Here is a 13596-nt window from a genome sequence, read left to right on the forward strand (position 1 = left end):
TCTAATTAGAGATATCAGTAATGTCTTCCAACCTACACCAACCAGCTATGCCCTGTTTCCTACCCTTTTCTTTGACTACTTCTTTTAGAGTCTCTTGTTTAACCTTTCGTTTTTTCGTCCCCAACTATCAAACTTTTGTTTGTTTGTTTGTTTGTTCGTTTGTTTGCCGACATCGGATCTGTGTCTTATAATACAGCAGTTTGCGAGCAATTATTCATTATAATATCGATCGTTTAACTTTAATGTAATTCACTTACGATTTCTTCACCGGTCTAATCTAATAAGATAATAATATGTATGTGAATATTATGATCGTATATTATGTTAAACCCTAAAATAACAAACGCTTGCCTTTGTGCTGTTGTGTTTACTTTTTAGTGTGTATAAAATGACAGTCAGATTGTATGCAGTCTTTTTACCGCTGTGAAATGCTCCTAGTTTTCTGTGTTCGTCTTTCTTACCAAACTGTTTGAGATGCCCTACCTTTTTTAAAGAAATGCTCCCATTAATAAGGGGGTTTAGTTTTTACCTTTTCTGGATAATTTCCCCCCTTTTCACCCGCTTTTTATGAATTGCTCATCGTTTTCATTTAGCACTGCTTAGATAGAGACGTGTGTAATCAGTCTAACTCTAATAGATCTATACCATCTTATCTTCTTATCTTATCTTATATCTATATATATACGTTTCACATCTAGCCACCTGAGAATGTTTTCCAAACAGTAAATAGATCTTAAGGCTGAGCGTGAGTTTGAGACGAATTTAGCTTTCATTTTAGACTTCACGTCTCCCGAAATAAAACTGCGAACAAAGTGAAACAAGGAACTAAGTAAACTGTAAAACCAAATTTTCGTCACTCATTGGACTTTATAAGTTTACTTAGTTCCTTGTTTCACTTTGTTCGCAGTTTTATTTCGGGAGACGTGAAGTCTAAAATGAAAGCTAAATTCGTTCCAAACAGTGACAAAGTATGTCCGTTACGTATCGTACATCGGGTGTAAGGGATGTTGCTGCTGAAAGTTCGGGCTTGAACAGTAGCTGGCTGCTCCGGGATAAGCGCTGGCCCGACGAGGGGACGTCAGTTTTTAATTTATTTATATAAAAACTGAAAATAAGTTTGTAGACAAGTATAAAGTTTATGAACTTATTTTCAAAGTAGTGTATTTGGTGTCGTTACTCGTTCATACAAAACTACATTTCAGTTTTAATAATAATTTGTATAAACATGTATTGATCTGCACCATAAGTTTGGTAATATATACTATTATTTAGTGTACGTTAAACATTAATTGATAGAATCTGAGGAGTTAAAGTTTTATAAATCTAACAGCTTACTCAATCGTCTTTCTTAATTGAGTATCTAACAAACTTTATCGCTAGAAGTTCACCTGACTCTAAAAGTAAACCGTTCTCGTGATGCAGCACCTAAATAAATCGTGCCTCGACTTCAAGTGTCCATATTTAAAAACGACTTTATCTCTTTTCTCATCTGTAATTTTCCTAATTTACACAACATTTCCTTGTGTTTTAGATCGCTCATGTAACTTTGTCTTCTCTTTAAGAACGTTATAAAAACGTGTTTCAGTACGTCGAGCGATGAGGAGCTACCGATGAGGTCCCTAGTAGCGGCGATGCGAGGCAGCAAGGTAAGATTGGTGGTTTTGTGCCGTTATTTGAACAGCTGTACAACATTTGTTTATTTAGTTGTCATGTAAAATTGTTATAATTAGTTATGTTATTAAGTTGGTTTGTTTGGGTTGACATGTTGTTCGTTGCTAACATTGCTGTCATTGATCTATAGTTACCATCGTTGTTCCAATATATAATATTGTATTAATGTATCATATAAAATTAATATAACTAATATAAAATTAATATAATGATAACAATTATACAGTAATATATCGCACTATTAAGAAATGCAATTTATAAACGTTCATTATCTTATTTATATCTATTCATATTTCATATCTTTATATCTAATTTATTCAATATCGATATAATTATTATAATATATTGATAAGGTTAAAATTATATATCATGCACTATAAACGAAAACTATGTAAAATTTTCATTATTTCATAAGCAAAGCGCGAAATTAAGCACACCAATGAACAATAAATTATAAATAATTTAATCATCTAAATTACTTAGCAGAACAAAATCTGTTTTGTTCCTCTAAAATCTAGTTTCATCGTTACATCGCAATGCATCGTGTAACTTTTTGTTTTCCTGTTTATGTATCATTATTATTTTAATTCTAGTTTTTCTGGTATTGATTATAAATATTATATTGGAAAAGATATTACACTAGAATGTAAATTTTCCAGTGTGCGTGAAATACGTGTTTGGTGTTATACAATATGCAACACAATATATTCTGAATTCTACTAGATTCAAAATACCTTCTACCCATATACTTACTCTTACTCTTTGGCGGCTCTGTAACGGTCATTAGCCGGTATCTTAACGGTCATTAGCCGGTATCTTAACGGTCATTAGCCGGTATCTTAACGGTCATTAGCCGGTATCTTAACGGTCATTAGCCGGTATCTTAACGGTCATTAGCCGGTATCTTAACGTTCATTAGCCGGTATCTTAACGGTCATTAGCCGGTATCTTAACGGTCATTAGCCGGTATCTTAACGGTCATTAGCCGGTATCTTAACGGTCATTAGCCGGTATCTTAACGGTCATTAGCCGGTATCTTAACGGTCATTAGCCGGTATCTTAACGGTCATTAGCCGGTATCTTAACGGTCATTAGCCGGTATCTTAACGGTCATTAGCCGGTATCTTAACGGTCATTAGCCGGTATCTTAACGGTCATTAGCCGGTATCTTAACGGTCATTAGCCGGTATCTTAACGGTCATTAGCCGGTATCTTAACGGTCATTAGCCGGTATTTTAACGGTCATTAGCCGGTATCTTAACGGTCATTAGCCGGTATCTTGACGGTCATTAGCCGGTATCTTAACGGTCATTAGCCGGTATCTTGACGGTCATTAGCCGGTATCTTAACGGTCATTAGCCGGTATCTTAACGGTCATTAGCTGGTATCTTAACGGTCATTAGCCGGTATCTTAACGGTCATTAGCCGGTATCTTAACGGTCATTAGCCGGTATTTTAACGGTCATTAGCCGGTATCTTAACGGTCATTAGCCGGTATCTTAACGGTCATTAGCCGGTATCTTAACGGTCATTAGCCGGTATTTTAACGGTCATTAGCCGCAAATTAGTTTGCTTTATCTTTGAAGTGACCATCTTATTTCTAACATATTGCTCATAAACATTAAACAACGCAGTTATCACAATATTATGTTAACGTAAGGCAATTAACATATGTTACTTAAGAGCTTCTGAAAACAACAATATGTCGTATCACCTATATGTTTCCAGAATATTGCTTAATAATAATAATAATATGGTAATGTTATCCTGACAAAATTACCTTATATGGTAGTGTAACCCTGACAAAATGACCTTATATGGTAATGTTACCGTCACAAAATCCCCTAGACATGTTAACTTTACCTCCTTTGTAGGGTATTATGACTAATACAGGGGGGCTTAAAATTCACTACCCGAACGTTTTGGTACTGACTGTTGGGCCCCCCTTCATCATAAACTGTAATTTGCATACAACTGTGAGGTCCTCTTCAATCTTTCAATCTTAAGGATTGCTTGACAATCGAATTCTCGTACAAATAAACATATTTCAACCTACCCGGCTTGTTCGTTAGCGCGTGTTATTCTGCTTGTTCGTAGAAAGGTAAACATTTTACCCCTATTGATCTGTTTGCTCTTCAGTTGTTGGTTTGTTATATTACATTGCTTTAAAGTATAATGAAGGAATAGGTATCAGGAGCAAAATGTGAACTGCACCTGAAATTATTTTTAGTTCAGTATAACTATTCTACATCTAACAGCCACAGATGTGAAGTTTTAAGATCTTCATCTCCGCGAATGAACTATTAATTATTAATCTAGTGTTACAATGAATAGCTTTACTTAAAAACCTCTAGTCAGCTCTCAAATCCTGATCACGTGTCAGAAAACCAGCCCACGTGTCAGAAAACCAGCCCACGTGTTAAAACTTGTGCCACGTGTTTAAACCACGTGTGCGTTAGTCATTAAAACTGGGTCTCGTCTCACTATCTCATGTTGGCACACCGAACCTCCGTGCTCAATGCGGACCTACTCCCCCTACTGGTAAATGTAGATCACGTGACTTATATCTAGTCCTGTGATTGGTGGGGCTTTGTTTTGAACTTTTGGGATGGTTCAAAGTTTGACTAGTACCGTGCAGTGTAGATATTTGTGGAACTTGAAATTTGATAGGAAAACTTCAGACTGACTGATGGTGGAACTAGGGTGGTAGTGACTAACTTCAGACTGACTGATGGTGGAACTAGGGTGGTAGTGACTAACTTCAGACTGACTGATGGTGGAACTAGGGTGGTAGTGACTAACTTCAGACTGACTGATGGTCAGTGAAAGCAGTATTAATGACATTCTCACTTTTCAGAACTAAGTGCCTAATATAATTAAGATAGAACATCTAAACAGTTTTATTCCTGTTCCATATGATCGAGGATAGTCAGGGCTACAAAACCTGACCAAGTTTAGCTCAATCCAGTACTGCGCGTTCGAGATATGAGGTTAAATATACCAAAAATAGAGGTTTTCTGGTGTGACATCATTGTAAATTATATAAGTATAACCTCAATATCTCACAAACTATACATTTGTGGTCTTTCTGAGTTACACTATCTGTTTCCTTTGGCAATTTCGGTTCAGAGTCAATTAAGTTTGAAACAAAATCTCAGTATATGTGAAAGGACTGAGGATATCAAGTTTGTAAAAGCGCGCGCGCGCGCGCGCGCGCACACACATATAATGACCTCATATCTTCCACATTTAACGATTTTTTATAGAAATTCTTTCACCATCCTGTAGCACTCATGTGCTGAGTAGGATAGCATTCAAATCATGTCTTTAAAAGATTTAGATAGATACTGAGGGAGAAAATTCATGTTTGTAAAAGCGCGCGCGCGCATGGCCCAGACTATATCAATGGACGGCCACGGGAGGATAAAAGTACTTTCATACACACCAGCATGCTCATTGATGGCTTAAAATGAAGCTAAGACATACTCCTATCAGATCCACCATAAGTTAGATACCATAATAATCATTAAATGTGTCTAAAATGAGGAAGCTTTGACAAGTGCAAGTGGTTTTGACAAATTTTGGTATAAAATGGGCCCTGAGATCATATTTTTCTCATTAAAATCACATATATCACGAATATTTATGTGTGTTGGGTGTATCCTCATTGGTATCAACCATTTCAATCATCTAGAGCAGCTTTCCTGATTCTTTATCTCATGAAAATGGGCAAAAAAGCTCATAAATAGTCCAAAATCGGTCATTTTCGCCGCTTTAATAACCTCATTCCTGGCACCCAGAACACTTTGGGTACTCAAAACATGATTTTTCGGATACCTCAGACCCCTAACTAGCACATGGAGCCAGAAAGAACAGCATGTAGGGACTTCTAAATTTCCATGGTTGAGAACCCAATGTCACACTATTCGTTCATTAATCCTGCTTTCACTGTGGTGGAACTAGGGTGGTAGTGACTAACTTCAGACTGACTGATGGTGGAACTAGGGTGGTAGTGACTAACTTCAGACTGACTGATGGTGGAACTAGGGTGGTAGTGACTAACTTCAGACTGACTGATGGTGGAACTAGGGTGGTAGTGACTAACTTCAGACTGACTGATGGTGGAACTAGGGTGGTAGTGACTAACTTCAGACTGACTGATGGTGGAACTAGGGTGGTAGTGACTAACTTCAGACTGACTGATGGTGGAACTAGGGTGGTAGTGACTAACTTCAGACTGACTGATGGTGGAACTAGGGTGGTAGTGACTAACTTCAGACTGACTGATGGTGGAACTAGGGTGGTAGTGACTAACTTCAGACTGACTGATGGTGGAACTAGGGTGGTAGTGACTAACTTCAGACTGACTGATGGTGGAACTAGGGTGGTAGTGACTAACTTCAGACTGACTGATGGTGGAACTAGGGTGGTAGTGACTAACTTCAGACTGACTGATGGTGGAACTAGGGTGGTAGTGACTAACTTCAGACTGACTGATGGTGGAACTAGGGTGGTAGTGACTAACTTCAGACTGACTGATGGTGGAACTAGGGTGGTAGTGACTAACTTCAGACTGACTGATGGTGGAACTAGGGTGGTAGTGACTAACTTCAGACTGACTGATGGTGGAACTAGGGTGGTAGTGACTAACTTCAGACTGACTGATGGTGGAACTAGGGTGGTAGTGACTAACTTCAGACTGACTGATGGTGGAACTAGGGTGGTAGTGACTAACTTCAGACTGACTGATGGTGGAACTAGGGTGGTAGTGACTAACTTCAGACTGACTGATGGTGGAACTAGGGTGGTAGTGACTAACTTCAGACTGACTGATGGTGGAACTAGGGTGGTAGTGACTATCTTCAGACTGACTGATGGTGGAACTAGGGTGGTAGTGACTAACTTCAGACTGACTGATGGTGGAACTAGGGTGGTAGTGACTAACTTCAGACTGACTGATGGTGGAACTAGGGTGGTAGTGACTAACTTCAGACTGACTGATGGTGGAACTAGGGTGGTAGTGACTATCTTCAGACTGACTGATGGTGGAACTAGGGTGGTAGTGACTATCTTCAGACTGACTGATGGTGGAACTAGGGTGGTAGTGACTAACTTCAGACTGACTGATGGTGGAACTAGGGTGGTAGTGACTATCAGCGTAAAGTTTATAGTACAGTAGTACACTTGATGTTGTAAAGAATGTTTTAAACTATGACATTGTCAAATGTAATTTTTAACTTAGAAATTAGAATCCTGTGGAGTGTGGACATATGGAGTGATATTAATGCTTTGCTCTTTTCCTCCAAGTTGCGGAATGAATACGCTATACTATACTATGATCAAGGATCGACCGGGACCGCATTTTTTTGCCGGGATACCGGTCGATCCTTGACTATGATAATAGTATCTGGATACTGGTGGTGAGGTGAGTTTCCTCAGAAACAGGACGGTGAATCTGGGATTAGTCAATGCTGGATGCTGATTGTTTTTAAATCGTTGTCACGAGTCGAAAGAATTATCTTCAGGTTCCCGATCTACCACCAGTATCCAGATCTACAATAACTACAGATATTATATTATCTTCAGGTTCCCGATCTACCACCAGTATCCAGATCTACAATAACTACAGATATTATATTATATATAATATATATAGTTATTGTTCACATTATGACGTATGTTAACTGTTAAGCTCCCATTTGAAGGAAGAAAATGGCCGCCGCGGTATATCGTGGAATGTGTTCTACTGTATTAGGTACAGTTTTATATTTTATCATATTCTACTTCCACGATCTGCACGTACTGAAATACCGCGTGAAGAATGTAAAAATAGGTCTCCGCGGTAAAAATAGATGAGATAGAAGCTGTAAAATCACGTACAACCTCCGTGGGGACGTCATCAACATGCCGGGTCTGTAAATATTTTGCAAACAGGGAAATTTCCGGAACTATTTAAGATAACTATGATAAGAAAGCACGTGAATATTATGTACAATAACTTGTCAGAGGAATCTTAGCTCTCGCTCGGCCTATTTTACTTTTAGGTAGTGGAATCTTATGAAACCGTAAGTTGAGACTGCGCTAAGTAAAGCCCGAATAATTAGGCTGCGTACAATGTAATACCCTCACTATTATTACACAGTGTACTGAGAAAGAAGCCTCGTAGTTTCTGAGAGAAAGTTCTAGAATATCGTGGTTATATTCTTAATCTCATTTTCCTTGTCCAGCCACATGGCACTCCAAGTGTAAAGGACCTATTATAATAGTGCAAACACGTGTGTTCAGAGTAAAGGGTGGGACCACAATTAACTTAACGTGGAAACGATATTTGAGGCAGCTGATGTTTTCTTTGATACGGTGCCTGACTAAATGTTATGTTTATTCTGGCCCATCATGTACTTTAGAAACATGTACAGATAATCATCTTATATTTTCTGTAAAGATACATTATACTTTACTGTACATTATATATGTACACAAGAGCAATTCTATGGTGCGCGCAGAGGATGTAAGAAAATAGGGGCCAGGATGGCTGAGGGGGGGGGGGGGGGCAGGGAGGGGGGAACGTTTGGTTCTGAGATCGCCTGGTGAATGTATTTCTCTCCAATAGCATACATATCATGCAAAGTGTGCTGTTATTGACAAGCACGGAGTTTTGTTAAAAATAGATTACACACTACTTGTTATCACAAAGTTTTAAAACCTGGAATTTTGCCAGAATATTTAAAGTTGAATACGGGGTCCTGTTATTTCCGTCTGTAATTCTCGGAACCGTATTCCTGGAGGTAACTACATTCCCGAAGTAAAAATACGGCACGTGTGTCAAGTCTCTCGGAACGGCGAGATTATCGTGAAATCTAGCGGGAATTGCTGATAAATGATCATTATAAATTATAAATTTATAATGATATAATTCGTAACTAGCTGAATCTTCTTTGCGCCAACGTCCAATCTTATCCATCCCTTTCTGAATAACCAACCAATGGTAGACAAAACCATCCAATCAGCATCCATCTCACCCAACACGTGCAAAAAAAAAACATCCAATCAGCATCCATCAAACCCAACACGTGATAAAAACCGTCCAATCAGCATTCAGATGGCCTATGTCACGTGTCGATTGTCTGATAATTTAACCGGTTTATTTAATTGCTTTCTGTGCGTAGTACCAGGGCATCTTTATGTCTAAAGTTATTAAATATCTCAGATACACGTGTCACGTGACCTGCTCACTGATCACGTGACTCTTCTCCATTAACTTTATTGCACTGTACATGATCGGATTTATTGCTGCTTTGTCAACTGACAGGTCATTATTTTTGCCCTTCTTCTCTAGCTGGGAGAGATTTTATTGCATAAATGTTTCGGGATAGTATATTTCCTGCTCGTTTGTAACGCGAGATTTGATGGTTTTCTCTTTACTTGTCCGTTAGTTTGTGATTGTGGTGTGTTTTGTAATTTTGTGTTGTGTTTTACAACTTTCAATTGTGTAGGTATAATGGGGCTGTGTTTATCCTCATTTAAGTAAACAAGTAATATAAGGTGATTAGCCAATTAGTAAGTTAATTAATTGCACTGTGGCCTGGAGTTACAAGTTGTGTCCGAATTGTCAAATTGTTGGATTCCCAACATACTTTAAATGTCCATTGAACTTCTATACAATCTGGTAGAGTGCGTAACGAGGAATTATATTTTAAAACTTGTAAACAGATAAAGTATCGCTTGATCAACTGCATCGATAATCCCCCAATTAATGATACTTGTAAACAGATAAAGTATCGCCTGATCAACTGCATCGATAATCCCCCAATTAATGATACTTGTAAACAGATAAAGTATCGCCTGATCAACTGCATCGATAATCCCCCAATTAATGATACTTGTAAACAGATAAAGTATCGCCTGATCAACTGCATCGATAATCCCCCAATTAATGATACTTGTAAACAGATAAAGTATCGCTTGATCAACTGCATCGATAATCCCCCAATTAATGTTACTTGTAAACAGATAAAGTATCGCTTGATCAACTGCATCGATAATCCCCCAATTAATGTTACTTGTAAACAGATAAAGTATCGCTTGATCAACTGCATCGATAATCCCCCAATTAATGATACTTGTAAACAGATAAAGTATCGCCTGATCAACTGCATCGATAATCCCCCAATTAATGATACTTGTAAACAGATAAAGTATCGCCTGATCAACTGCATCGATAATCCCCCAATTAATGTTACTTGTAAACAGATAAAGTATCGCCTGATCAACTGCATCGATAATCCCCCAATTAATGATACTTGTAAACAGATAAAGTATCGCTTGATCAACTGCATCGATAATCCCCCAATTAATGATACTTGTAAACAGATAAAGTATCGCTTGATCAACTGCATCGATAATCCCCCAATTAATGTTACTTGTAAACAGATAAAGTATCGCTTGATCAACTGCATCGATAATCCCCCAATTAATGTTACTTGTAAACAGATAAAGTATCGCTTGATCAACTGCATCGATAATCCCCCAATTAATGTTACTTGTAAACAGATAAAGTATCGCTTGATCAACTGCATCGATAATCCCCCAATTAATGTTACTTGTAAACAGATAAAGTATCGCTTGATCAACTGCATCGATAATCCCCCAATTAATGTTACTTGTAAACAGATAAAGTATCGCTTGATCAACTGCATCGATAATCCCCCAATTAATGATCAAAATTACATACATTATTTATACAGTATGTATCATCTATAATTTCTGCAATGTAAGTATAAATCTAAAAACCTGAATAGAATAAGGTGTTACGTATCTTAAAAAGGGTTGTATTACCATTGCAGTGACTAAATAACTTCACAGCACCGTCTACTGATGTTACAATAGTTCACGTGATCACGCGTGTCACGGTGTATTAACCACGTGTCTTGATCACGTGTCATGGTTTATTGATCACGTGTCATGGTTTATTGATCATGTGATCACACGTGTCTTGATTACGTGATCACACTTGTCATGATCACGTGTCACGGTGTATTGTAACAGATCTCAGTGTGAATTGTTGCTAAACTATCAGATATATTGTGTGAGATTGGAGTTGAGCGAGCTCGCAGATTGCATGCTAGTTCTCAACAATTTCATGTATATTGTACAGGTCACGTGATGGATGTACACAGGTCATGTGTACTGCTAGTCATGGTTTCACTACTTACTCCAGCTAGTGAAGCTGATTATAAGATTTGGTGGTATTATGTGGGTAACTAGCTACAGAAGGTCATCACCATTAATTGCGGGTAATAAGTGAGGTTAGTTCCCAGACCCTCTTACTTTAGTCCCGTCCATCTAAGACATAGAGGAACATACTCTCCGCGTCTTTCTAAGTGTAATATACCCCCACGCAGCCCTCAGTGTGATGAGAGTACATACCCCCACACAGCCCTCAGTGTGATGAGAGTACATACCCCCACACAGCCCTCAGTGCGATGAGAGTACATACCCCCACACAGCCCTCAGTGTGATGAGAGTACATACCCCCACACAGCCCTCAGTGTGATGAGAGTACATACCCCCACACAGCCCTCAGTGTGATGAGAGTACATACCCTCACACAGCCCTCAGTGTGATGAGAGTACATACCCCCACACAGCCCTCAGTGTGATGAGAGTACATACCCCCACACAGCCCTCAGTGCGATGAGAGTACATACCCCCACACAGCCCTCAGTGTGATGAGAGTACATACCCCCACACAGCCCTCAGTGTGATGAGAGTACATACCCCCACACAGCCCTCAGTGTGATGAGAGTACATACCCCCACACAGCCCTCAGTGTGATGAGAGTACATACCCCCACACAGCCCTCAGTGTGATGAGAGTACATACCCCCACACAGCCCTCAGTGTGATGAGAGTACATACCCCCACACAGCCCTCAGTGCGATGAGAGTACATACCCCCACACAGCCCTCAGTGTGATGAGAGTACATACCCCCACACAGCCCTCAGTGTGATGAGAGTACATACCCCCACACAGCCCTCAGTGTGATGAGAGTACATACCCCCACACAGCCCTCAGTGTGATGAGAGTACATACCCCCACACAGCCCTCAGTGTTATGAGAGTACATACCCCCACACAGCCCTCAGTGTGATGAGAGTACATACCCCCACACAGCCCTCAGTGTGATGAGAGTACATACCCTCACACAGCCCTCAGTGTGATGAGAGTACATACCCCCACACAGCCCTCAGTGTGATAAGAGTACATACCCCCACACAGCCCTCAGTGCGATGAGAGTACATACCCCCACACAGCCCTCAGTGCGATGAGAGTACATACCCCCACACAGCCCTCAGTGCGATGAGAGTACATACCCCCACACAGCCCTCAGTGCGATGAGAGTACATACCCCCACACAGCCCTCAGTGCGATGAGAGTACATACCCCCACACAGCCCTCAGTGTGATGAGAGTACATACCCTCACACAGCCCTCAGTGTGATGAGAGTACATACCCTCACACAGCCCTCAGTGTGATGAGAGTACATACCCCCACACAGCCCTCAGTGTGATGAGAGTACATACCCCCACACAGCCCTCAGTGTGATGAGAGTACATACCCTCACACAGCCCTCAGTGTGATGAGAGTACATACCCCCACACAGCCCTCAGTGTGATGAGAGTACATACCCCCACACAGCCCTCAGTGTGATGAGAGTACATACCCCCACACAGCCCTCAGTGTGATGAGAGTACATACCCTCACACAGCCCTCAGTGTGATGAGAGTACATACCCCCACACAGCCCTCAGTGTGATGAAAGTACATACCCCCACACAGCCCTCAGTGTGATGAGAGTACATACCCCCACACAGCCCTCAGTGTGATGAGAGTACATACCCTCACACAGCCCTCAGTGTGATGAGAGTACATACCCCCACACAGCCCTCAGTGTGATGAGAGTACATACCCCCACACAGCCCTCAGTGTGATGAGAGTACATACCCCCACACAGCCCTCAGTGTGATGAGAGTACATACCCCCACACAGCCCTCAGTGTGATGAGAGTACATACCCCCACACAGCCCTCAGTGTGATGAGAGTACATACCCTCACACAGCCCTCAGTGTGATGAGAGTACATACCCCCACACAGCCCTCAGTGTGATGAGAGTACATACCCCCACACAGCCCTCAGTGTGATGAGATTACATACCCCCACACAGCCCTCAGTGTGATGAGAGTACATACCCTCACACAGCCCTCAGTGTGATGAGAGTACATACCCCCACACAGCCCTCAGTGTGATGAGAGTACATACCCCCACACAGCCCTCAGTGTGATGAGAGTACATACCCCCACACAGCCCTCAGTGTGATGAGAGTACATACCCTCACACAGCCCTCAGTGTGATGAGAGTACATACCCCCACACAGCCCTCAGTGTGATGAAAGTACATACCCCCACACAGCCCTCAGTGTGATGAGAGTACATACCCCCACACAGCCCTCAGTGTGATGAGAGTACATACCCTCACACAGCCCTCAGTGTGATGAGAGTACATACCCCCACACAGCCCTCAGTGTGATGAGAGTACATACCCCCACACAGCCCTCAGTGTGATGAGAGTACATACCCCCACACAGCCCTCAGTGTGATGAGATTACATACCCCCACACAGCCCTCAGTGTGATGAGAGTACATACCCTCACACAGCCCTCAGTGTGATGAGAGTACATACCCTCACACAGCCCTCAGTGTGATGAGAGTACATACCCTCACACAGCCCTCAGTGTGATGAGAGTACATACCCCACACAGCCCTCTGTGTGATGAGAGTACATACCCCCACACAGCCCTCTGTGTGATGATGTAGTTAAGCGCCTCACACATTACACACTCACTAAGCGCCTCACACATTACACACTCAC

General features: G+C 40.9%; 2 protein-coding genes across 7 annotated transcripts in view; one reads left to right on the forward strand and one right to left on the reverse strand.

Annotated features, from left to right (window-relative positions):
* Positions 1-13596, reverse strand: part of LOC134823994 (arginine kinase-like) — a 97835-nt gene that overhangs the window by 57453 nt on the left and 26786 nt on the right. The gene's annotated exons all lie outside the window — the stretch shown is intronic.
* The window catches only part of LOC134823993 (inositol-trisphosphate 3-kinase A-like), a 110065-nt gene that overhangs the window by 42676 nt on the left and 53793 nt on the right, over positions 1-13596 (forward strand). For 4 of the 5 annotated variants that reach the window (XM_063835614.1, XM_063835617.1, XM_063835615.1 and 1 more), the window contains one exon: positions 1586-1646. The exons of the other annotated variant lie outside the window; for it this stretch is intronic. In XM_063835614.1, coding sequence (XP_063691684.1) covers positions 1586-1646 — 61 coding nt within the window. The remainder of the gene's footprint in view (positions 1-1585; positions 1647-13596) is intronic. 5 annotated transcript variants of the gene reach the window in all.

Source organism: Bolinopsis microptera, chromosome 12, assembly GCF_026151205.1.
Source record: "Bolinopsis microptera isolate Bmic1 chromosome 12, MBARI_Bmic_1.0, whole genome shotgun sequence".
In the NCBI taxonomy this organism is placed as follows: Eukaryota; Metazoa; Ctenophora; class Tentaculata; order Lobata; family Bolinopsidae; genus Bolinopsis; species Bolinopsis microptera.